Source organism: Dendrobates tinctorius, unplaced genomic scaffold, assembly GCF_039654945.1.
Source record: "Dendrobates tinctorius isolate UK_male_01 unplaced genomic scaffold, ASM3965494v1 ptg000047l, whole genome shotgun sequence".
Taxonomy (NCBI): Eukaryota; Metazoa; Chordata; class Amphibia; order Anura; family Dendrobatidae; genus Dendrobates; species Dendrobates tinctorius.
This window is the reverse complement of record NW_027361715.1, coordinates 89,811-116,480: the sequence shown is the minus strand read 5'-3', so window position 1 is coordinate 116,480 and position 26,670 is coordinate 89,811. Positions and strand designations below refer to the sequence as shown.

At 45.7% G+C, this 26,670-nt stretch overlaps 1 protein-coding gene and 1 long non-coding RNA gene across 2 annotated transcripts in view; one reads left to right on the top strand and one right to left on the bottom strand.

Moving 5' to 3' along the window:
- Positions 1–26,670, bottom strand: part of RPGRIP1L (RPGRIP1 like) — a 144,859-nt gene that overhangs the window by 41,762 nt on the left and 76,427 nt on the right. The window contains exons 12-20 of the mRNA XM_073576150.1: positions 23,237–23,287; positions 19,287–19,466; positions 18,858–18,975; positions 12,633–13,085; positions 12,397–12,548; positions 11,710–12,073; positions 10,776–10,987; positions 8,065–8,145; positions 7,402–7,476 (exon numbers count right to left, since the gene is read on the bottom strand). Coding sequence (XP_073432251.1) covers positions 7,402–7,476; positions 8,065–8,145; positions 10,776–10,987; positions 11,710–12,073; positions 12,397–12,548; positions 12,633–13,085; positions 18,858–18,975; positions 19,287–19,466; positions 23,237–23,287 — 1,686 coding nt within the window. The remainder of the gene's footprint in view (positions 1–7,401; positions 7,477–8,064; positions 8,146–10,775; positions 10,988–11,709; positions 12,074–12,396; positions 12,549–12,632; positions 13,086–18,857; positions 18,976–19,286; positions 19,467–23,236; positions 23,288–26,670) is intronic.
- On the top strand, positions 19,817–23,668 carry LOC141089681 (uncharacterized). The gene is made up of 2 exons (XR_012232369.1): positions 19,817–19,938; positions 23,495–23,668. It is a non-coding gene; the product is annotated as an uncharacterized lncRNA (long non-coding RNA).

Sequence of the window (26,670 nt, the reverse complement as noted above, 5' to 3'; positions counted from 1 at the left end):
AAGGTCCCAGGCATCCAGGAGCGACCTATAGGGAGGTACCAAGTGGGAGACTCCCTGGATGAAAGTCTTTACCTGTAAATTGGCAGCAATTCTGCGCTGGAACAGGACGGATAAAGCTGATATCTGTCTCCTGAAAGAGCTCGGGGCCAATCCTGAGTCTAGGCCAGATTGTAGAAAGGCCAAGATGTTGGGAATAGAGAATCTCAGCGGAGGATAACAGTGGTCTCGACACAAAGAAAAGAACACCTTCCAGGTGTGATAGTAAATTCGCGCCGAGGTAGGCTTCCGGGCGTTAACCATTGTAGCCACCACCTCGTGCCCAAACCAACCCTGGGTCAGAATCCAAAATTCAACGGCCATGCCGTCAAACACAGGGCCCCTGAGCTTGGGTGCAAGATCGGGCCCTGGGAAAGTAGATCTGCGCGCTCTGGCAGTCGCCAAAGGAACGTCGGCGAGCAGCTGCACTAGATCTGCATACCACGCTCGACGGGGCCAGTGTGGCGCCAGCAGAATTGCTGAAATCCCCTCTGGTTTGATCTTCTTTAATGACCCTCGGAAGTAGTGGCAGCGGGGGGAATAAGTATGGGAGGCGAAACTGGTTCCATAGCAGAACCAACGCATCCACGGCGATCGCCTGCGGGTCTCGGGACCGAGCGACAAACATGGGCACCATGGCGTTCACCCTGGAGGCCATCAGGTTCACATCCGGTGTTCCCCACCGTTGGCAACTCTGCTGGAAGACCTTGGGGTACAGTGACCATTCCCCGGACACAAGACCCTGCCGGCTGAGGAAGTCTGCCGCCCAGTTCTCCACGCCCGAGATGTGGAGAGCCGATATCACCGAGTGGTTCCTTTTCGGCCCAGTGAAGAACGTGCCTTACCTTGCGCATGGTTGCTCTGCTGCGGGTGCCCCCTTGATGATTTATGTAAGCCACCGCCGTGGCGTTGTCCGAGTGAATCCGAACAGGGCGGCCTGCTAGAAGGCACTGAAACTGTTGCAGAGCCAGCCAGATCGCTCGTATTTCCAACAAGTTGATCGGCAGGCGTGCCTCCTGCGGCGACCACCATCCCTGGGTCGTGTGGTGGCGAAAAACCGCTCCCTAGCCGAGGTGGCTGGCATCGGCTGTGACTACCAACCAATGGACTGGGGGAAAAGGTTTCCCCTGAAGCAATGCGGAACTGACTGTCCACCACTCGAGTGACTGACTGACCTGAGAGGACAACCAGCACCGGTGATCGAGCGTGAATGGGTTCTTGTCCCAGGATGACAAGAGGGCGTGCTGCAGGGGGCGAAGATGAAACTGGGTGAACAGGATCGCTTCTATCGCTGCCATCATTTTTCCTAGTATCCTCATCCCGAAAACGGGTGGTGTGAGGGACCGGTCGGCGAAGCGTCCGGACTCCCTGCCGGAGAGCTAGGGGTTTGTCTCGAGGGAGAACTACCAACTCTCGGCAAGTGTCGAAGATCATCCCTAAAAAGACAATCCTCTGAGCTGGGACCAGGGATGATTTCTTCATGTTGACCAACTATCCTAAGAGTTAAAGAGACACTTTCCTCGCATACCTGAATTGAAGGGCCCTTGACCAAGAGGTCGTCTAAGTAAGGCAAAACGACTATGCCCCGAGAGTGCAGGATGGCCATGACAACTGCCATGACCTTAGTGAACACTCTAGGGGTGGTAGCTAGCCCGAATGGCAGCGCTGTGAGCTGGAAATGTAAACTGCTGATGGCGAAGCGTAGAAATCTTTGATGCGGAGGGGAAAATGGAGATGTGCAGGTAGGCGTCCTGGATGTCGATAGAGGCCAAGTATTCTCCCTGCCCCATGACCGATATAACTGACCGGAGAGACTCCATCCGGAAATGTCTCATCCTGATAAATTTGTTCAGGAGCTTTAGGTCCAAAACAGGCCTGACCGTCCAGTCTTTCTTGGGGACCGCGAATAGGTTGGAATAGAAGCCCTGAGCCTTCTCGTGCTCTGGTACGGGAATAATGACTCCATTGTGCTGGAGTAATTCGATGGTTCCTAGCAACGCCCTTGCCCGGGTCTCCCCTTTGGGGAGACGGGAGAGAAAGAACCGCTTTGGGGGGTACCTGACAAACTCTATCTTGTACCCTGAAGATACCAGTTCTCTCACCCATGAGTCGTGTGCGACGGCGACCCAGACGTGGCAAAACCAGAGTAGGTGGCCGCCTACTTTGCTGATGTCGCCTAAAAAATGCCTCGAGCCATTTGGCTGAGGCTCTCTGGGACCTGGTTCCCCTCAACCTGAGCTGGCGAGCCAATCTCCCCAATGGGTTGTGAGACTTGTCGATCCCTATCCTGGTCGGGGCGACTTGAAGCGGCGGAATTGGCCGCTGTAGTCCACCCGGGATTGCGAAAGGCCCGAAACCGTGCCTGAAACTGGTGGCGAAACAGCGGTTTGACCCTTTGCTGAGGGAGCAACCCGCTCTTCCCTCTTGTGGCGTCGGAGATGAGCTGGTCTAACTTTTCTCCGAATAGGCGGCCGCACTGATAAGGTAGGGAAATCAAGGACTTTCTGGAGGTTGAATCGGCCCGCCATGTCCTTAACCATAAGGCTCTCCTAATGCAAATTGCGTTTGCGGCAGCCAGTGCCGCGCAATTGGCCGCATCCAAAGAAGCATTAAGTAGTCCCCAGCCATAGCGATCTGACTCGCGATCTCTGATACCTCTGTAGGTAGTTCCCTATCCTGCAAGGCTCTGTTCAATGATTCAGACCAAGAAATCATGGCCTTGGCTACCCACGTTGCCGCAAAAGAGGAAGAGAGTGCTGATCCTGATGCTTCAAAAACTGAGCAAGCCAAGCTCTCTATGAGACGATCAGTGGGGTCCTTAACAGATAACAGGGTTTTAGAGGCCAAGCGTGACATGGGTGGATCCACCATTGGGGATTCCGTCCATTTTTTACAGAGATCCGGGATAAACAGATACCTCGCTTACAGCGCCTTCTGGCCTGAGAAACGTCTGTCTGGCCGTTCCCTGTGTCATTGCACTATGTCCTCGAACTCTGGGTGAGTGCAAAAAACTCTATACGGCCGCTTAGCTCGCTTAAATGACACCTTATGGCCTGAAGCCAGGGTGGAATCATCCTCAATCCCCAGAGTCTGATTGACGGCTTCGATGAGGCTGTCCACTGCTTCTCGACACCCCGGGGTGCCTAGATCCAGGGGTTCGTCCGAGTCATAATCTGAACTTTGCTCGCTCTCGACTGCTGGTGAGGGAGAGCGAAAAGAAGAACTCACGGATGCCGAGGCACCGGACGGGCCGGGAGACGCCGCGTGGGTTCGTTTCCCCCACGTCTGCTTGGAGAGCGGCCTCTGCAGGCCAGAGGCTCCTGTGAGGTGGAGGACCCCTCCAAGACAGGCGAGCCACTATCCCTGCCCCTATCTGGGGCACGAAGGGAATCAATTGCTCTCGTAAGTGACGCCATAGACTGTGACAGTGATAAGGCCCATTCCGGGGGACTTGGAACACTGGGCTCGGTCGCAGGGGAGGGCTCCTGGGCGCGTTTGGAATCGCGGGCTTCGCATAATCGCTTTCTCTGCACCCGCGGGAAAGCGGCCCGATAAGAGGTGCATGCAGCGTATAGGAACATGTGCGTCTTCGCTTTTCCGGACATGCTGTATCTGCCAGGCATCAGTACTGCAGCCTGCTAAGGGGGGGGGGAGGGGGAGTACAGTCCTCGTTTAACCGTAACGTGGCCTCTCGGGTTGGGGAGCAGCACTTACCCCCAGTCCTGTGCCCCCCCACGTGTCCTGGAAGTGCCGGGCGTTGCTCCACTCAAAGAAACGCGCGCCTCAGATGCGGGCGTGCTGTCGCAAGAAGAGGCATCCTGGGCGGTACTTCCGGTTGAGGCCTAGCACTGGTCCGAAGCCGGGAGCTCAATTTCTTCGGCGCCCGCCCAGGCCACGGGGGGCAGCCCGCCGGAAGTGACGCGAAGAAGGGAGGCGGGACTTCCGTCCACGGCCCAGCATCGGCCGAAGCCGCGGGCTGGATTTTCAGCGTCTGCCCGCGAGGGGGGGGGGGACACCACCGACCGCCAGCCGAAGATACGTGGCTGGACGCCAGCACACACCGCTATGAGCGACGGGGGTGACTACCTTCGCCCAACAAGACAAGGCTAAGGGCCCCAGCCCTGTGGACGCTGCTGCAGGGGCCCTCCAAGGCCATCCCCTCCGTGACGATGCTTCAGCTTCCCAGCTCAGGTAGAGGGGGGCCACATATAGGACGGTGCAGGCACCCTAGCTCCATCTAACCCCTTCAAGGGGTGAGGAGAGGGACCGTCCGCCGCCTTGCAGCACTGCAGTCTAGCATTGGTGGAGCAGTGAGGGCCGCACGGACTATGCTTGTGCCTCTGTACAGCCCATGGTTTCAATACCTAGGTGTGGTCAGGGCTAAGTCCGGCATCATGTCCCTCGTTGCGGGAGAGGATACGTGGAGGTGACACTCACACGTGCTTGCCCGTTGTTGGTTTGGGGAGATCGGTCCCTTTCAATAGGGTCCGTCGCCCCTGTCTCATCTTCATAGAAAAAGGGAAAAAGAGAAAAAAAAAAAAATTAGAAGTATGGAGAAAAAAAACAGACGTGTGCCTCCAACGGACACTAAGCATGAACTGGTTTCCGCCCGCAATCAGGGCGAGGGTGTATACAGCGGAGGAGGAGCTAACCTCTTTTTTTCACTTAGTGTCAGCCTCCAGGCGGCAGTAGCATACACCCACAGTACCTGTGTCCCCCAATGAGGCGAAGGAGAAACTGTGATTTTATCAAAACTACACCAAGCAGCCCAGTAAATCGATGCCAGAATGGCTGCACAATCCTGATATTAAGATGGAAGAATAGTCTAGCCTGATGAAGAGACCTGCGTAGTCTCGAAAGCTTGCAATTTGTTACCATCTTTTCAGTTAGCCATTAAAAGGTATCAACCACTGAGGACTCTTAATTCTAAATAGTCTTCTATCTACTGGCTAACACGGTACAAAGATATATATCTTTCCTGATATTAAGATGAGCATTTTGTGAGTCCAGCTAAAGATTGAGAGAGCTCATTCTCTGGCAACTTGGCCTGGCGCTCAAGTGCAGCTTGTACTGAGCAGTGTGAGGTCTCAGCAGGGAGAAGGAACACTGAGATGCAGTCAATCAGGCTAAGTGGATGGAGACTGAGATAAACTTCATAAGGGATGGGCAGTCATGCTAAAATACGCATTATGCAGTAACCAGAGTATCAAAAAATGAGACTAGAGAGGCAAAGTGAATCTTTACCCCAGATGAAAGAAAATCCAGCTACAACAGTGAATGTTGAACACGTGCCCATCACATATGCAAGCCACAGCTTTATTGGTAAATCGCTTTAAAAAGAATCTGTCAGCAGGGTATTGCAACCAAATCCGAGAACAGCATAATGAAGAGGCAGAGACCTGGATTCCAGCAACATGTCACTTACCGGGCTGCTTGCTGTTAGCTTAATAAAATCCCCATTTTATCTTCTGCAGATCTAACAGTTATTTGAATGCTGAGCTGTGTATAACCCTGCCTACACCTCTGATTGGCACTTTTCTGCCTATGGACGACGTACACAGAAAGCTGCCAATCAATGGCGGGGATATATAGAGCTCCTAAATATGGAGGACTACCTGGCAGCAGGTTTACTAGTTGTCTAGTGATAATCTCCTGCTGATAAAACAGTGATTTTAACAAAAACTACACCAAGCAGCCCAGTAAGTGACATATCGCTGGAATCAGGGTCTGTGTCTAGACATTATGCTTCTCTGAGATTAGGTGGCAAAAGCCTGGTGACAAATTCCCTTTAAATCCACTGAATATACAGTACGTCCTGACATATAACAGTCCTGCCTGTTACCTGTCCTCTGTCGTGGGAAATGCACAATACGACTATAGGATGCTGGTATAACGGCAATTGTAACTTTTTCTGCTATTCCTAATACATTTACTAGTTAGACATTTGAATTACCCAGTGACAGAACTAGAGGAATGGGAGTGAAAAGTACATTGCCTCTGGTAGGTTCACCTACAGGTTGTCTGAAGATAAACTGACTAGTCAAACTCCTGACAAGTGGAGAATAAAGAGCAGAGCAGCGATACTATGCACTCAGAACTGTTTGACAATCATCACGCTGAAGAAAAATAATAGATGTATTTTCTCATAAAGAATAATGTTTAGGAAGTGGAACGTCACAGATGTATTTATCAGTTTCTGGCTTTTTCATCAGCGCTCCATTAAGGGCCATTTATTTCGCGAGTCACTGACATTTAACGATGGGCATTTCATGTACAAAAACAAAGTGTAAAAAAAAAATTGACTCCGCGCACCATAAAGAAAGATGATACGAAGCACAGCAAGGATTTACAAGCGTCTGTACAGACGCAAATCTCACAGCAAACGGGTTGTCAACAAGTCTGCAAATCAGGATGGAGAAATGTGCCTTTTAGATGCATCAATACTGCGCACGAGCCGGCTGAGTGCGGTAGTCTCAAGGTGTAAAAACTCACATGCCATCCCTTTAGGAGGTCAAAACCGCAATCACGGATGTGATTTCTAAAGTAAGGGTGTAAATACTCGAGAGCGAGCAAAAGCATATGTTACAAATGAAAATGTACACAAGCGGCATTGCAAGAACAGGGCGTGTAGTCTATATAAGGGGTCTGCATCTGCTGGCTGGTTTAATGCTAAAGCACATGTTAAAAGGGTGGTCCGGTGACAAGAAGTTATCTACTATCCACAGGGCAGGTGATAACTTATTTACTGGTGGGGGTCCAACTGCAGGGACTCCCACCGACTGGTGAGATTTCAGTCTTTTTCCTACTACAGGGGAACGTTTCTCCTTATTGAGAGGTCCAAGCGATCATAGGGAGACTTATAAGCCGTGCAATGGTCCCTGATGACTTTATATATACAACCAGCCTCTTCAGAGAAGGATTTGAACTTTAGCGCCACCTATTGGAAATAGCAATCCTACAAGTCAATAACGACCCTTGCCAAATGACTTAGAATAAGAAACCAAACCAAAAACTTCATTTGCGGAGACAAGCTTCTGGATGTTTGCCCCTCATCAGTGCAAAGCAGGAGATCTGATTTGGTTGTATGAGAGGCCTCTGACATATTTCTCCTTGGGGTGAAACTGTTTTGCACAGAGGAGGGGTAAACATGTCAAAACAAGTGTCTGCAAATGGAGTTTCTGGTTTGGCTTCTTATTCTAAGTCATATGGAAAAGCTTGTTAAAGCGTTGATATTAACTTTTAGGATTGCTACTTCCAATAAGTGGTGCCAGAATTCATGTCCTCTTCCTCTATGAACACGTTATTTGCATATTTAATGACTGAAGTGTCACGCGTCTATCAATAAAGAAAATATATCAGTCGTACCTCCAAAATGTTGAAAACGGTCATTGGATTTGTGTTCATTGTCTTCTCTTCATCAATGGTTTGATTGACTGGATTCTGAAATCACAAAAAATGATGCAATGTATTTATGGAAAGATCCGTGACCGGCTAATGTAATTACCATTGATATGATGATATAATCCGACTACAGTCACAGCTGTAGTCGGATTATAATGGTAATTCTTATGGCAGCATAAGAATCGCACTCCATATATGAATTTCAGGACTTTTCTGCACTCTCTTCACACAGGTGGGCTGGCAAAAAGACACAGGGTTTCCAGTGTAGATGACATAAAATCACACTTTCTAGTAAACACTTCCTTCGGGTCAAAGAATAACCATGCTACAAATGAAAAAAGTATGATTGCGAATAGTGAATAATCGGAAATGCAGTGCACATGACCATCTTCACCGTTACACTGGATTTAGTGTGGAGCGGCAGGGCATGAACATGACTAGGGATCGATTGAACTCCTCCAGGCCACGGACTAGCAGAAGACAAGCAGAGGGAACATGGGACCTCATTCCAATGATCGCTGAGGTCCCCAGAGACTGAGCCGTCAATGTATGCACATATCCCATTTTTCGAAAGCTGGCAGACTTTTTTAGGCAAACCCACATCAGCAATTCCACAGCGTTTCTCACCAGTGTTTCCATATTGGCGTCAAAGAATGAGACTTTCTTGTTTGCTGCAGATTTCCGAGTCCTTGGCTTCGGCTTTGGTGCCTGTAATGTACATAATAAGAAAAATGTGACTTTGGCATCATATTTGAGAAATCATTCAGGTGATTTACAACGAAGAAGTGCAGAATGTCTGATAACGTTTATCTACTAAGGTCAGATCATTAGGTGTTAAAATGAAGGAGAGGTGCCCCTACGGCATAACACAGGTCTCAGAATATCCAAGCTTTGACGATGGTGCCCATGATCACTAGATAGTATGTCCTGGAGAAGGTATGGCGTCCATGACTAGTGATCAGGGGGTGATAAATTGTGGTTGGCTAGATTTGGGGGGATTGTGGCTGTGACTGTGGAAGGGAGTAGACAAGGGGATTATGAAGATTGAAGACGTAGGTTGGTCTTCTGAGACTACGCATGAATTTGCCAAGGTGCCCTAAAGGTGGACTGCTGGACCATCGTTGCCCAATGTCAATTTACATAGCCATCTTTTACTATTTGAGGAGTAACTACCGGGGAGACAGAAACCATCTTTGACTATTTGAGGAGTAACTACCGAGGGGAGATCTGTTCTGTCTCCAGGTGGGCACAACCCCAGGTGACATCTAAGACCAAGGCTCACACTTCCCCGGTAGCAGTTTGACGCCGCCTAACAAAGTGCCGAAAATGTGCCAATGTCTGACGTAAGGAATCATGGTCCATTGAGTGGAGAGATTGTGGGGGTCTCACCTTATTACGTGTAATGCCATGTTAGGCGATAAGATATTTTTTTTTACACCCCCCACTCCCGATTGAATATCTCCATTTCAGGCACATTTTGAGTCCAAGACGTTAATGTGCCTGCGTATGAAGAACGATAATCAGAGTCATCTGCTTTCTGGGTAGAGGCGATGTTCTTTATCAGCCTGTTAAAATTATTTTCGGGTGTGACTGCAGTTGCCACATAAAAATGTGTTGGCTTACAAATATTTTGGAAGTGAGAGTTGTGACAGTCAGCACAATGTGTAGGACACATGTGGTCCCGCTCCCCAGACCGGGATTTTATGAGTTCCACTTGCAGACACTAACTGTTTAATCCCCGCCGTTCAGGGCCATATGTGCCGCTCTGCAGAAGCACGGCCGGCAGGGATAACATCTCCATTTTGCCTTAAGTCATTACATTTTCAGAAAGGCGTGTGTCAACCGCGGTCCCATAAATAAACGCCTTTACTGTTTTCACTGAAATGGATGTAAGTAAACCCAACCTCTGGGGTTTTGTAGCTTCTGCCACGTTTTCGGTGCCTCCGCTTGTCTGTCTGCACATAAATCCACATAAAAAACACGTATGAACACATCCTATAACCCTATATGATTTTAAAGAAGGTTTTTTTTCTTTTACTATTAAATTAAGACTTCTTCTTACCCCATTTGGGCCCCGATTCATCAAAAAGTTTGGGCCCACCTCTCATATTCAAAATAGGTGGTGTAAAGTCTGGCAAAAACATACATTTCTGGGAGAGGCACACGCCAGTTCTAAGATGTGCCAAATTTATTAGGAGACGTGTGCCACTTTATGAATTAGGCGCGTCTCAATCCAGTGCACCCTTCATTAAAGGGGTTGTCCAGGACTATTTTCTTTTTTTACTATGGGCCCAAAAATTAACAAGTAAGTAGTTGCTACCTACTGTACCTGACTTTTCTACCCGGTCATGGTACAGAGTGGTCGGTCACTGATCGCTCCTGCCGGCGATTCAGCTGCTCCATGTCAACAGAGAAGAAGCTCTTCCTCTTCCGCGCTGCTCTGACGACAGGACGAGACTACCAACGTCATGCTGATTGACAGCCAACTCCCTGCGGTTAGGCAGCGGGGAGCCGGTTGTCAATTGGCATGACGTTGGCAGTCACACTGCGCCAACAAATGAGAATGGAAGAGAACCCACTGCTCCATCGATGTGACGTCAATCAAATCCCTGATGGCCACGGACGGTGTCTGGTGCTGCAGTTCAGCTCTTACAAAATAAATGGAGCTAACAGCCACGGTGTGCGGAGAGGTGGAAACACATATCCATGTTTTTCTAAGCCTGGACAACCCCTTTCCAGGGATTCTCCAGGAATATTCCACTAAGGGGTTATCCTGAATATCAGTCTGCAGCTTTTTAGAGAAAAAACATATCCAGATGTAACAGCGCAGCTGGCCTCTAATTCCTGCCGATGGATCGAGCTGCATGAACCTCCTGTCAGGATCCCTTTAATCCAATCAAGGACATCTGTTACCATTTTTTCTCATCTAAGAGCAACAGGATGTAGGTGGCAGAGATCCTGAATCCAGTGATGTATCACTTATTTTAATGGGTACAGCAGTTGTTATAAAATCCCTGTTTTCTCTGCTGAAGATCTAGAAGAGCTCTGAATGCTGATCTGTGTAAAACCCCACCCACACCACTGATTGGCTGCTTTCTGTGTACACTGTCAGCAAACTGTCAACCCATGGTGGGGGCGCGGCTGGACTAGGAGGCAGGAGAAACCTAGTCCTACAGTAATAATCTCCTGCTAAGAAAACACTGATTGTATTGAAACAAAGCCCAGTAAGTGACACCATTGGAATCAGGGTCTCTGGTGCTATATCATGCTGCTCTCAGAGATTACATAGCAAAATCCTGCTGACAGATTCCCTTAAATAAGAATTCCAGTGTACTTACAACAGGGACAGGCTCTAAGGCTTTCAACTTTGGTGCCTGCACTTCTTCATCTGCAAGTAAACGTACTGGAACTGGTTTTTCCTTTGGCAGCTCATCCACCAGTGGTCCAGTGAGAACCGTCTCACTTGGAGGCAGGTATGTGGATTTCCACTTCAATGTCACCTTAATCGTTCCTTTTTCAGTCCCTTTAATATCTGTAAGCTGAAATGTACCTGTGAGAGAAAAAGCCAAAAAAAAGAAGACTATGCGTTATACAGCTTTCACAAAAGGAGTGTTATCTCTATGATAATGTCAATACTATGTATGAAATAGAAAAAAAAAAAAATCACAATTTAAAGGGTCAATTTGTTCTTCTTAAAAGGGTCCGTTGTCAATCAGCTTGTAACTCGGTATTTCAATGCCGGTGACTAACAGTGATTGGCTGTAATCAAAGGAAGAACTTAGGAGCAGTATGTAATTTCCCTGCAGCGCCTCCGCAGGGGAAACCAAGTATTACACAGTTCCCAATGAAAACTATAAGCTTGTACAATACACATACATGCTGGGTCCTCCTGACTTGTGTTGTAGTTTATTAGTTAGAGGAACTCTTCTCTAATAACGAGGTTTTTCAGGCACAATATATACTCTCCCTCCCCACCAGTGTATGGTTTTCTTTGGCCGCAGAAGTCACAACTCATATACCACATGTGCTGCTATAGCCAATCAGTGGGCTCAGTGGTATCTTGCTTGTATACAGCTTAGCCCAGTGCTTGGCAATAGACATCACCGGCGGTATAGGGTATTGACGTCTTCGGTCAAAGTAAACCGTACAATGGTGAGGAACGGCGGGAATGCAGTGTCTGAATGAGGCCTAAAGAACAATCCCCTAGTAGGGTGCTGGAAAATGGATTTTCTATATCAACCCTTAACAAAGACGATATGAACACTTTCCTACCTGAAACGCATTTATCGTGAGCCAGCGGGATGAGAGGGACCCTGGCTTTCCCCAGGTACGCTCCGCTCATTTCCTCATCATCAAAGACATACAGAACAAGGGAATCGGACTTAAGATATCGGTCCAGAGCAGCCGTCATTGGGACTGGAAAGCACTTGCGGTCTTCGAAGTGAGGATTATTGCTGCTTGTAATGATGGGGGTGTAGTGGTCACTGAATTCGAAAAAGGTGTAGGCGACATAAGGGCTGGGCTGCTGAGAACGCTCCCCGGAGGGTAAATTGCTGCAACTGTTGATGGTGATGAAGAGCTCATTCAGATTGTCCTTTTTTAGGCCCACGTGCTCCATTTTTCTCACAGTTGAAGCCTAAGGGGGCAAAATTAACAATAAGATACGATTAAAGTGACGATATTAGCGATTTAGTAATGCACATTTATTAAAGGGATCAGACAAGTACAAGAAGGGGTGCCGATGTACCAGATCGATCCCATGCAGCCATTATAAAGCTGGAAAAGAGGAGTAAGGGACATCCGTGATCGGATCGCAATGAGCGGACTAACCGCATGTCTCCTGAACCGAGCGGGACAGTAATACATAAAGCGTTCACGCTCAGGCCGGGGACCGTGCGGACAGTCCGTGCGATCCAGAATGGGCTGATGATCATGAAGCCCTAAGAGAAGAGTATTGACCTGATCATTCTGAAGAGGATCCTTAAGGTTTGATGTGATGTACCCAAGGGCCTTAGCGCGCTCCTTGTAGAGCCGAATTGCTTGCTCCATGGGAACTTTAAGCCTCACCCAATACTCCACTGTGCCATAGGTATTGATGTCATTGTCAGCTCCTGAAATAAAAAAAAAAAAGAGAGCATCAAGGTCACGTTCAACTGGTGACCAACATTGAAGCTACAGAAATCTTGCGTTCTTACCAACCAACACGGCGCTGTAGTATATTCTCCCGCTCTTCTCTAGGATATCATGGAATCTGAGCTGGCATGCAGCGACTGTCTTATAATCGGTGCCAATCGCCAAGTGGACCTCTAGTGGTACAATGCTCTTCTGCAAGAACTGCAGGAAAAAGTCATCAACCCGCACCAGATATTGAGAACTGAAGTCATAGGATGGTTGCACACCCCTAACGACGGGCGTCGTCTGGAGCTCAAAGTCATAGAAAGCGTATGTGCAGAAGGTGGCGGGCTCTTGGTCTCCGAAGCTGTTGATGGCCGCTGGAGAGAACGCCGCCTTGGATATATGGATCTCGAGGAGATTTTCACCCCTTTGTAAGTGCAAGGATTCGTCAAATTCTTCCACGTCATCATCTGCCGTTATGTCCGGTGTGAACTTGTACTGCTTTGTGCCGTACGCAATATCCTTCAACTGGGCTGGAAAAAAGAAGTCATAAAACACTGATTGCCATTGATGTATGGTAAAAAGTGACATATTAGCGACTTCTGTGATCTCTACACAAAATGCCACTTCGGTCGTCCATCTTTGGAACTTTTTTTTTTTTTGGCTTAAATGCATGTATTTGGGGCTAAAAATGATTTGTGCAATTGGGTTTATCTTTGGAACTTTTTTTTTTTTTTGGCTTAAATGCATGTATTTGGGGCTAAAAATGATTTGTGCAATTGGGTTTCAAGTAAAGTTCAGCATTTACAGCCTTACACGGTAAATTTTCATGTGGTTTGTGCCCATCAATCAACTGTTAGGCAAATAAAAAGATCTTCAAACGATCTCTTAAAGGGAATCTGTCGCCCCTTTTTGGAGATATCATATAATGATATCATTCAATTGTGTGTCACATAAGGATTCTCTTTTGCTTCGCCCTGACCCCGCACCTTTCATGCATAAATACCTTTTTTATATGGGTTCAGATGTATGTAAACTGCAACGGTCCGGTCCGCTGGGCGGGGCTTATTCACCTGCTCCCCCCTCCCTGTCTTTCTCTACGCATTTCTTCTTGTGTAGAGCAAGACAGGGAGGGGGGGAGCAGGTGAATAAGCCCCGCCCAGCGGACCGGGCAGCGGCAGTTTACATACATCTGAACCGATATAAAAAAAGGTATTTATGCATGAAAGGTGCGGGGTCAGGGGGAAGCAAAAGTACTAAGAGAATCCTTATATGACACACAATTGAATGATATCATTATATGATATCTCAAAAAAGGGGTGACAGATTCCCTTTAAAGGGACATAATTTACATCAGAAATGTACTCCGCTCCCCGACTAGAGTACATTTCTGGAGGCACACGCCAAGCTAATAAATGGGCCAAATTCATTAAGAGGTGTGTGCCTCCTAATAAATTTGGTGCACCATACTCCAGGGAGCCTATTCACTAAGACTGCAGTGCGCAGCACAAGTTAATAGATCGACCCCCTGGTGTAATAATCAATGGCTTCTGTTGTGAGTTCATTTTCCCCTTCATTACTGAGGCCCGAGGAACTCCCTCTTCTGGTAAAGAAAGGTAGTGAGCCTGATTGTCAAACACCTGAGGCTGATGATTGTGACTGGCTGAGTGGAGTTACGGACTGGATATAATGCTGCCGACGCCCTTCTGCCCTGCGGGTGATTTCTCTGTGGGATCCTTGGAGACCAGTCTGAATTCCTGCTCCTCCAAAGCTAAGTTTGCTGCTCGGCCTTTTGCTTTTGTGCTTTGACTTTGTTTTTGCTTTGTTTTTCTGGATTTCTGCCATTCCCTGCTGGGGTGTGCTGAATTCAGTTAGCTCTGTCTTCTGAAAATAACTGAGTGCTGATTCAGTTTTTGAAGCCTATTAGCTGAAGAACCCGGCGCTGCCCGGGCATAGTAACTAACTGTGGTTAGTTATAGCAAATTATAATTATCCTCCATCCCATAGTCCCGTGCCCATATACTCATCATTCATATCCACCATCCCATAATCCCGTGCCCATATACCCATCATACATATCCACCATCCCATAGTCCCGTGCCGATATACCCATCATACATATCCACCATCCAAAATTTTGCCTCACAACATAGCCTAGGACACTCTCGGGGTCCAGACGTGTGACTGTGCCAAATTTTGTGGCTGTAGCTGTGACGGTGTGGATGCCAATCCCGGACATACACATTGAGCTTTATATATAAGATATATACAGTACAGACCAAAAGTTTGGACACACCTTCTCATTCAAAGAGTTTTCTTTATTTTCATGGCTATGAAAATTGTAGATTCACTCTGAAGGCATCAAAACTATGAATTAACACGTGGAATTATATAATTAACAAAAAAGTGTGAAACAACTAAAAATGTCTTATATTCTAGGTTCTTCAAAGTAGCCACCTTTTGCTTTGATTACTGCTTTGCACACTTGGCATTCTCTTGATGAGCTTCAAGAGGTAGTCACCGGAAATGATCTTCCAACAGTCTTGAAGGAGTTCCCAGAGATGCTTAGCACTTGTTGGCCCTTTTGCCTTCACTCTGCGGTCCAGCTCACCCCAAACCATCTTGATTGGGTTCAGGTCTGGTGACTGTGGAGGCCAGGTCATCTGGCATAGCACCCCATCACTCTCCTGCTTGGTCAAATAGCCCTTACACAGCCTGGAGGTGTGTTTGGGTTCATTGTCCTGTTGAAAAATAAATGATGGTCCAACTAAACACAAACCGGATGGAATAGCATGCCGCTGCAAGATGCTGTGGTAGCCATGCTAGTTCAGTATGCCTTCAATTTTGAATAAATCCCCAATAGTATCACCAGCAAAGCACCCCCACACCATCACACCTTCTCCTCCATGCTTCACGGTGGGAACTAGGCATGTGGAGTCCATCCGTTCACCTTTTCTGCGTTGCACAAAGACACGGTGGTTGGAACCAAAGATCTCAAAGACCAAAGCACAGATTTCCACTGGTCTAATGTCCATTCTTTGTGTTCTTTAGCCCAAACAAGTCTCTTCTGCTTGTTGCCTGTCCTTAGCAGACCTGGTCTCTAATCTGAGCTGCTGTTAACCTGCGATTTCTGAGGCTGGTGACTTGGATGAACTTATCCTCTGCAGCAGAGGTGACTCTTGGTCTTCCTTTCCTGGGGCGGTCCTCATGTGAGCCAGTTACTTTGTAGCGCTTGATGTTTTTTGCCACTGCACTTGGGGACACTTTCAAAGTTTTCCCAATTTTTCAGACTGACTGACCTTCATTTCTTAAAGTAATGATGGCCGCTCGTTTTTCTTTACTTAGCTGCTTTTTTCTTGCCATAATACAAATTCTAACAGCTTATTCAGTAGGACTATCAGCTGTGTATCCACCTGACTTCTGCACAACACAACTGATGGTCTCAACCCCATTTATAAGGCAAGAAATCCCACTTATTAAACCTGACAGGGCACACCTGTGAAGTGAAAAACATTTCTGGTGACTACCTTTTGAAGCTCATCAAGAGAATGCCAAGAGTGTGCAAAGCAGAAGGTGGCTACTTTGAAGAACGTAGAATATAAGACATATTTTCAGTTGTTTCACACTTTTTTGTTAATTATATAATTCCACATGTGTTAATTCATAGTTTTGATGCCTTCAGAGTGATTCTACAATTTTCATAGTCATGAAAATAAAGAAAACTCTTTGAATGAGAAGGTGTGTCCAAACTTTTGGTCTGTACTGTATATATATTATATATCACAGAAGTTCTAGGATCCTGTTCTGTGTATCAATGAAACAAGACTGAAGCTTATCAGGCCTATGGATCAGTAGTAAGTTTTGAGGAGAAAGAATGAAGCAAATGCTGAAGAAAAACACCCTGCTTACAGTGAGGTATGGCCAATGCTTGGTGATGCCTGGAGTGAAGCATAGCAGTGGCGGCTTAGTGATTGCTACAGTGAAGCATGGTGATGGCTCGATGATTCCCACAGTGAAGCATGGTGGAGGCCCAGTGAGGTCTACAGTCATGGCCAAAAGTTTTGAGAATGACACAAATATTAATTTTTACAAAGTCTACTGCTTCATTTTTTCTAATGGCAATTTGCATATACTCCAGAATGTTATAAAGAGTGATCAGCTTAACAGCAATTACTTGCAAAGTCAATATTTGCCTAGAAAATGAACTTTATCCCCCAAAACACATTTCAACATCATTGCAGCCCTGCCTTAAAAGGACCAGCTAACATCGTTTCAGTGATTGCTCCATTAACACATGTGTGGGTGTTGATGAGGACAGGGCTGGAGATCAATCTGTCATGATTAAGTAAGAATGACACCACTGGACACTTTAAAAGGAGGCTGGTGCTTGGCATCATTGTTTCTCTTCTGTTAACCATGGTTATCTCTAAAGAAACACGTGCAGTCATCATTGCACTGCACAAAAATGGCCTAACAGGGAAGAGTATCGCAGCTAGAAAGACTGCACCTCAGTCAACAATCTATCGCATCATCAAGAACTTCAAGGAGAGAGGTTCCCTTGTTGCCAAAAAGGCTCCAGGGCGCCCAAGAAAGACCAGCAAGCACCAGGACCGTCTCTTAAAAGTGTTTCAGCTGCGGGATCAGGCTACCAGCAGTGCAGAGCTTGCTCAGGAATGGCAGCAGGCAGGTGTGAGTGCATCTGCACGCGCTGTGAGGCGGAGACTCTTGGAGCAAGGCCTGGTCTCAAGGAGGGCAGCAAAGAAGCCACTTCTCTCCAGGAAAAACATCATGGACAGACTGATATTCTGCAAGAGGTACAGGGAGTGGACTGCTGAGGACTGGGGTAAAGTCATTTTCTCTGATGAATCCCCTTTTCGATTGTTTGGGACATCTGGAAAACGGCTTATTCGGAGAAGACCAGGTGAGCGCTACCACCAGTCTTGTCTCAAGCCAACTGTCAAGCATCCTGAAACCATTCATGTGTGGGGTTGCTTCTCTGCCAAGGGAATGGGCTCTCTCTCAGTCTTGCCTAAAAACACAGCCATGAATAAAGAATGGTACCAGAATGGTACCAGAATGTCCTCCAAGAGCAACTTCTCCCAACCGTCCAAGAGCAGTCTGGCGATCAACAATGCCTTTTTCAACATGATGGAGCACCTTGCCATAAAGCAAAGGTGATAACTAAATGGCTCAGGGAACAAAACATAGAGATTTTGGGACCATGGCCTGGAAACTCCCCAGATCTTAATCCCATTGAGAACTTGTGGTCAATCATCAAGAGACGGGCGGACAAACAAAAACCTTCAAATTCAGACAAAATAAAAGCATTCATTTTGCAAGAATGGACTGCTATCAGTCAGGATTTGATCCAGAAGTTGATTGAGAGCATGCCAGGGAGAATTGCTGAGGTCCTGAAGAAGGGTCAACACTGCAAATATTGACTTGCTGCATTAACTCATTCTAACTGTCAATATAACCTTTTGCTACTCATAATATGATTGCAATTATATTTCTGTATGTGATAAAAACATCTGACAAACACACATAAAAACCAGAGGCCAGCAGATCATGTGAAAATATAATATTTGTGTCATTCTCAAAACTTTTGGCCATGACTGTATAGTGAAGCCTAGCAGTGGCTCGGTGATGCCTACAATGAAGTAAGGTGGTGGCTAGGTGATGCTCTGTGGCAGCTCTGCTTTCTGGAGGCCACTGCCCATAAGGAATAGGCCACGATTCCTCAAGAACATTGTCAAAAGCTGGCGTCTGGTTATGTATCACATTTGCAGCTGGTCATAACAGCCAGAAGCATGTGGTCGACTGCTGTCATGCAACCCATCAATATACAGTGATCACGTTGCAGGGGCCACAATAGGTGCATGGAACTGTGTGACCCCAGGTTGAGTGCTGAAAATGCCCTTATCAAAAATTGACAGCAGGATTTAACAGTAGAGATCAGAGCTCAGTTTCACTTTCGGCTGTTAGAAGCAGATGATAAAGGAAAAACACAGCCATCATCTGCCGGGGGTGGTGTGGGCTTATATCCTGAGCCTGCTCCATACACCCGTTCCTGGAAAGTGCCGTGCATGCTCGGTGATTGTCGTTAAGGATTTGAGCTCTCACCCCCTTTTTCCACCTCTCATGGAAGAAGCAGAATTATCAGTGTACAGTCTACAGACACTTTCTATGAGGCCATACACAGCTCTCTTTGGTACCAGGTGATCAGAGATGAACCGCGACGAATCGCTTTGTTCTGGAGATTACCCGTAGGTTTTATCACCTGACTGTTACCCAATTATTTTTACCTTCTAGTTTGCGTATCCGTGCTGCTCTGACATCGAGAAGGTGAGAGTACTGCTCCAGCTTTATTTCGTAATCTCGGCTCATGTCCTCCAACTTCTGTGTCACCGTCTCCACTTCAACCTAAGAGAAATGAGACGGCTGTGTCCTCCTGTACAACCTGTCGATAAGTGCTTTATACAAACCCCCGCCTCCCAGCTAAACGGGGGGGCTGCTTATTTTTTTTTTATATGGTAAGAGACCGAAATTAGAAAATCTCACTGCGAAAAATGAAGATATAGGACTAGCATGGTTCCGTGGTTCCAGTCATTGAGACCGGCGTAGTGTGAGCATGCACTATGCCTAAGTGTTATGGGGGCCCTTGAGGCTGATACAATGTGATATTATGGCCCTCGGTCACACTGTACTGAATATAGAGGCCAGGGCCGGATTACCTGATAATCCTTGTTGATTTTATGTTGCATTATCAACATGTTTCTGGTCTTCTCCAGCTCCTGGACAGTTTCGGCATGGTTTGCCTGAAGGTTTCTTAATGATTTTTCAAGGTCCTTATTGACATCATCCTCTACCTTTTCCAAAAACATCAGATCTCCGTTCTTCTGCTGCTTTCGAGCCTGAGGAAGGCGATTTTACTTTAGTAAGGCGAACGTTATCCTACCTTATACATGCAAGGCCTATAATAAAATCTGTCTTTGTCGTGTCCTGGTCATTTTCTAACATTGTGCTTGTAGGGGTGGTGGTGGGGGTGAAGGACCTTGGAGAACGGGTCTTGTGATTCTGGAGAATGTAGCATTTAATAATACCCAAAGCAGCAAAGATGTTGATGATTAACAAAGCCACTGCTAATGCCAAGTAATTATGACTTTAATATGAGTATTTGTTGGCCTGCGCTATTGGTCCAGTCTGTTTGTAATTGTTATGGTGCCAAAATTAGGTCTGAGCCACATGCATCACAAGCCACAAGCAATTATGGAGACAAAGCGCACATGCCGATTACAGGGAGATCCATGGCTGATGAGCAAAGCTCCGCGGGAGACGCAGAACCTGCATACCACAGGCATCACAAAGACATGGAACAGATAATCTGTGAGTCACAAATTGACATTTTTGTGAGGTCTTTCCCATCTGTACAGAAATGCAAACAAATAACGTTATCCCAGGACTGATTCTACATGTATAACACCGTAACCCACATATAGGGAAGGTGTCAGCAAGATCAACCTTTAAACCTTTACTATGGGCAGTGAAACATGCACTATCCATTACCCAAATCCGGAGAAATCCATTTTTATACTAGTTAGGACCATCCTGATTAGGGTCACCTTGTCGTGGTTGGAAAGCTTTTACGTTTTTGTTTTTTTTTTTAAAAAAAAAACAATGATAACTATGTACCCTATATTATTTTCATGTGCTATTGCTCTTTATTTGCTTACTGCAGATTATTTGCTCATTTTGTTTTTGTCTAGGGTTTTTATCTGTATAGTGGCCAGTGTAAACATGCGCCTACATGTTGCATGCATACTAACTTATATTCCAGGTCATTTCTTTTGTTTTTTTGCTATGGGCAGTGAACGCAACGGTACCTTTATATACTCTATCCTTTACCCGAATCTGGAGAAATCCATTATTATACTAGAGGTTAGGACCATCCCGATTTGGGTCACCTTGATGTGGTTGGAAGGCTTTTATGTTTATTTTTTAATCAAAACAATGATAACTATGTACCCTACATTATTGCCATGCACTATTGCTGTTTATTTGCTTACTGCAGAGTGTTTGCTTATTTTTCTTTTTATCGTGGGTTTTGTCTGTTCAGTGGTCAGTGTAAACATGCTCCTACATGCTGCATGCATACCAACTTATATTCCAGGTCATTTCTTTAGTTTTTTTGCTATGGGCTGTGAAAGATAAACGCATCAGTACTTTTATATCTTCTATCCATTACCGAAATCCGGAAAAATTCATAAAATCCATGATTTTTTGCTGTGTGCAACTTAAGCGCTACGGGTTTTGTCACACCTCAGAGCACTTAAAGGGGTTGCCTCCATTCCCTGGTATTGTCTATGAAAGCGAACGGTCACATCATAGCACGTGCATGTAAATTAATCTTACCATTTTCACACTGGCCACTAGGGCTCTACTATTAGGCTTCTACAGGAACATGAGCAAGAGACTGACTTGGGCTTTATCTTCTGTATTGAAGACTACAAAGCTTCTAATCTGAGCATGCTCTGATCTGGCCAAAGGTCACTGTGAAGGGAGGGGGAAGAGGCGAGCTGCGACATCTATTTGTGAAGGTTAAATAATGTGTTATCTACTATGTATGGAAGATTTCACTTTCATTGTAGTCTGGCTTATTATGACAATGAGACTGATGAAGTCTTCTGTGCAGAACAGGAAGTATGAAAAACAGAAAAGTGCAAGATTTCTGATATATTTGTTTTTAAATACAGCTAGTTATGTGGAAAACTGAAAAGAAAAACCTTAAAAAAAATAGAAATACAATTACCATGAAAACTGCTGTAAACTATTTTTCTCCAGTCTTTGCTCTAATTTAGCATTGGCTCTGAGCTGGTGGGTGGAGACTCGCTGCTATGATGTCTCCAATCTACTCTCAGCACACACAGGCATGAGGAATTCCTGCTCTCCTGTTTCCATGTAGCACATGTATAGATGCAGCAGAAGCTGCATAGAGAACATTACACAGCAGTACTTAGCAGTGTAGCTGTGAATCCAACAATGGGGTGAGAAACACTAAAAAAATAGCAGCATTGGCTTTTGTGTATCTGTGCTGCTCCTCTTCACTCTGTTGCTCTTTCTTCCATCTGTTTCTTTAATGATATGTCTGTTTTGTTATAATTAAGACATATTTGAAGTGTTTTTCAAAGAGAATGATGACATCAGGAGGAAGAAGTGGCTCGCAGCACGGTGGCTCAGTGGTTAGCGCTACAGCCTTGCAGCGCTGGGGTCCTGGGTTCAAATCCCATCAAGGACAACATCTGCAAGGAGTTTGTATGTTCTCCCCGTGTTTGAGTGGGTTTCCTACGTGTACTCCGGTTTCCTCCCACTCCAAAGATATTCTCCAAAGGGAGTGTGTCTCACAGGATCCTCTGGGGCGTGTCTATATGCTGCTCTGCATTATTACTCCGTAAGCCACACCCTCCATTGGTAAAGACCATAACAATTATCACCAAATGAAACAGATAAATACTCAGGGGTACGGTGGGAATAAAGTAAGAACAAAAACTGTCCACTTGTGACCCGGTATACATACACGATGCGTCAGCACATTGCGATTAATGAATATATGAACTCCACCATTGCTGTAAATGTTAAAACCGTAAGGTACTTAATAAACATTTTTTTTAATCAAAAAGTGCAAAAGCCATCCAACCACGTCAAGGTGCACCTAGATATGGACGGTCCTTATCACTAATGTTCTACTTTCTATGTGCCAAGTCAGAGCTCAACCTGAACTGGGAAGTGAAGGAAAACCAGTACCTTGCATGGGAAAGATAGTTGGATACGGTGCCGAGCCCTGGAATTGGACGCAGCCCCATTGTATACTACAAACAAGAAAAAAAAAAAAAACAACAACCCAAAAATAGGACCTGCATACCTGTAGTATTAAGTTCATGTACAGTTGAAGGCAAATGCTGTGTGGCCATTATAGAAACATAAATATATGCTGCTTTTTTGACTTGTAGTTAGGTTTTCTTTAAAGGGGATGTCCGAGACTTTTACATTGATGGCCTATCCATAGGATGCGTTACTGATATCTAATCCCAGCCAATCAGGCGTTCCTGGTGCCACGCAGAAGTGATCAGTTGCAGAGGTGCACAGCACCGCCAAAATTTATAGTGAGCGAGGCTGGATACTGCACATCCGCCACCAATTGAGTTAAATAGGGGGTGTACGCGCAGTTAATGGAGCAGTTCCGTTGCAGCTCTGCAACTGAGCATTTCCACACCAGAAACAGCTGACCGGCGGGGGTGCTGAGCGTGGCATCCCCACCGACCAGATATAGGATGAGATGCTCCTCAGGACATCAGATGAAGGTGGCTCCAGTTTACATTACTGGTGCGCCGTGTGTACTGTACAGGAACCAGTATATGCTCCTGCTCTCTACATGGAGGCTGTGACCTCTCTGTACAAGACAGGCTGTTAATCACCCCTGAAAAGAGAAGAGAGAGGGGGAGGAACACATTGGACAAAGTGGCTTTTGCAAAACTAGAACCAGGCCATGTCTTTAATCCACTTTTGATGTCCTAATGAAAAATGCAAGGCCTCCAAGTTAATGCATGAGGAATACGAGCGGACGTTACATACGCTGCTTGTGAAAACTAGCAGGACGCTTTCTGATCCAGGTAAGAGAGGGATCTACCTTTATAAGAATCAAGGCTTCGCTGAGTTCGCTCACGTCCACATCGCTCTCCTGTGAGAGGAAACAGAAAGAAAGCAGATCAGATGAGCAGCAGTAACTCTGATGTACGTCTCCAGCCACCACGAGCCGCAACATCAGATGTGCGCAGAGTGGCTCTAAATAATAAAAACCACCAGACGTCATCTTCTGTCCGTACAACCACAGGCCAGATATTACAATTTTAATTTAACATAGACCTTTTTTTCTTTCGTATTGCAGGTTTTCTGCAATTGCTCTAGGCTGTTTTCACACGTCTGATGGATGCAAGTAACAGGGGGATGTTGTTTTCTACGAGATGGCCTTACAGGCCGGGAACATGACATTAATGAAGTCCTTGTCAAAGAGATGTTCTTACGTCAAGTGAAAAGTAAAGCAGTTGTTAATCTGAAGTGATCTGTGCTTCTGTCTTCACTTTTATATAAGGAAAACCTAAAATGCCAACACAGACGGTGGCATCGAGGTCACGACCACTGATGTCTCCAAGCTGTGAGCTCTGCGGACAGAGCTGTTAGGATACGGCCAAGCGGAGCGACTATGGTGTGGCTGAAAAGCGAAGTGTCCAGCAATCGTTATTAGGTGGGAATATGTTTCACCCGCAAAAACGGATAGCTATTCCAATCAGCGGCACATTACCCTGCAAAATCACGTGCCCACCAGATGCGGTCATCATCCACTCTGCCACCGCTCCATCCAGCCTTCCCCCGATTCACCGCTCCATCCAGCCTTCCCCCTATTATGCATGTGGATCATTATTTGCAGTTTATTGTAAGGCTTTAACCCCTTCATGACCCAGCCTATTTTGACCTTAATGACCAGGCCATTTTTTGCAATTCTGACCAGTGTCCCTTTATGAGGTAATAACTCTGGAACGCTTCAACGCATCCTAGCGATCCCGAGACTGTTTTTTTGTGACATATTGGGCTTCATGTTAGTGGTAAATTTAGGTCGATAATTTTTGCGTTTATTTGTGAAAAAAATCAGAAATTTGGCAAAAATTTTGAAAATTTCGCAATTTTCAAATTTTGAATTTTTATTCTGTTAAACTAGAGAGTTATGGGACACAAAATAGTTACTAAATAACATTTCCCACATGTCTACTTTACATCAGCACAATTTTGGAAGCAAAATATTTTTTTTGTTAGGAAGTTATAAGGGTTAAAAGTTGACCAGTGATTTCTCATTTTTACAACAAAATTTACAAAACCATTTTTTTTAGGGACCACCTCACATTTGAAGTCACTTTGAGGGGTCTATATGGCAGAAAATACCCAAAAGTGACACCATTCTAAAAACTGCACCCCTCAAGCTACTCAAAACCACATTCAAGAAGATTATTAACCCTTCAGGTGTTTCACAGCAGCTAAAGCAATGTGGAAGGAAAAAATGGACATTTTAATTTTTCCAACACAAATTTTCTTTCAGCATCAATTTTTTTCATTTTCACATGGGCAACAGGATAAAATGGATCCTAAAATTTGTTGGGCAATTTCCCCTGAGTACACCGATACCTCATATGTGGTCATAAATCACTGTTTGGGCGCACGGCAGGGCTCAGAAGGGAAGGAGCGCCATTTGACTTTTTGAATGGAAAATATGCTGGAATATTTAGCGCTTGCCATGTCGCGTTTGGAGAGTCGCTGTGCGCCTAAGCACTGGAGCTTCCCCACAAGTGACCCCATTTTGGAAACTAGACCCCCCAAGGAACTTATCTAGATGCATAGTGATCACTTTGAACCCCCAGGTGCTTCTCAAATTGATCCGTAAAAAAAAAAAGTTATTTTTTTTCACAAAAATTATCTTTTAGCCTCAATTTTTTCATTTTCACATGGGCAACAGGATAAAATGGATCCTAAAATTTGTTGGGCAATTTCTCCTGAGTACACCGATACCTCATATGTGGTCATAAACCACTGTTTGGGCGCACGGCAGGGCCCGGAAGGGAAGGAGCGCCATTTAACTTTTTGAATGGAAAATTAGCTCCAATCGTTATCGGACACCATGTCGCGTTTGGAGAGCCCCTGTGTGCCTAAACATTGGAGCTCCCCCACAAGTGACACCATTTTGGAAACTAGACCCCTTAAGGAACTTATCTAGATGTGTAGGGAGCACTTTGAACCCCCAAGTGCTTCACAAAAGTTTATAACATAGAGCAGTGAAAATAAAAAATCACTTTTTTTCCTCAAAAATGATTTTTTAGCACACTATTTTTTATTTTCACAAGGGTAACAGGAGAAATTGGACCACAAATGTTGTTGTCCAGATTGACCTGAGTACGCTGGTACCTCATATGTGGGGGGCCACTGTTTGGGTGCACGGCAAGGCGCAGAAGGGAATGAGCGCCATTTGGCTTTTTGAAGTGAAAATTAGCTCCAATCGTTAGCGGACACCATGTCGTGTTTGGAGAGCCCCTGTGTGCCTAAACTTTGGGGCTCCCCCACAAATGACCCCATTTTGGAAACTAGACCCCCTAAGGAACTTATCTAGATGCATAGTGAGCACTTTGAACCCCCAGGTGATTCATAGAAGTTTATAACGCAGAGCAGTGAAAATAAAAAATCTTTTTTTTTTCCTAAAAAAAATTTTTTAGTTGGCAATTTTTTATTTTCACAAGGGTACCAGGATAAATTGGACCCCATAAGTTGTTGTCCAGTTTGTCCTGAGTACGCTGGTACCCCATATGTGGGGGGGAACCACTGTTTGGGCACACGTTGGGGCTCAGCAGGGAAGTAGTGACATTTTGAAATGCTGACTTTGATGGAATGGTCTGCGGGCATCATGTTACATTTGCTGAGCCCCTGTGTGCCTAAACAGTAGAAACCCCCCACAAGTGACCCCATTTTGGAAATTAGACCCCCCCATGGAACTTATCTAGATGTGAGATGTGCACCTTGAACCCCCAAGTGCTTCACAGAAGTTTATAACGCAGAGCCGTGAAAATAAAAATTCATTTTTTTCCCTCAAAAAAAATGATTTTTAGCACGCAATTTTTTTTTCACAAGGGTAACAGGATAAATTGGACCCCAAAAGTTGTTGTCCAGTTTGTCCTGAGTACGCTGATACCCCATATGTGGGGGATGACCACTGTATGGACACACATCAGGGCTCGGAAGGGAAGTAGTAACGTTTTGGTATGCAGACTTTGATGGAATGGTCTGCGGGCATCATGTTACATTTGCAGAGCCCTTGATGTACCTAAACTGTGGAAACCCCCCACAAGTGACCCCATTTTGGAAACTAGACCCCATAAGGAACTTGCCTAGATGTGTGGTGAGCACCTTGAACCCCGAAGTGCTTCACAGAAGATTGTAACGCAGAGCCATGAAAATAAAAAATCTTTTTTATTTCCTCAAAAAATGAATTTTTAGCTCGTAATTTTTTATTTTCACAAGGGTAAC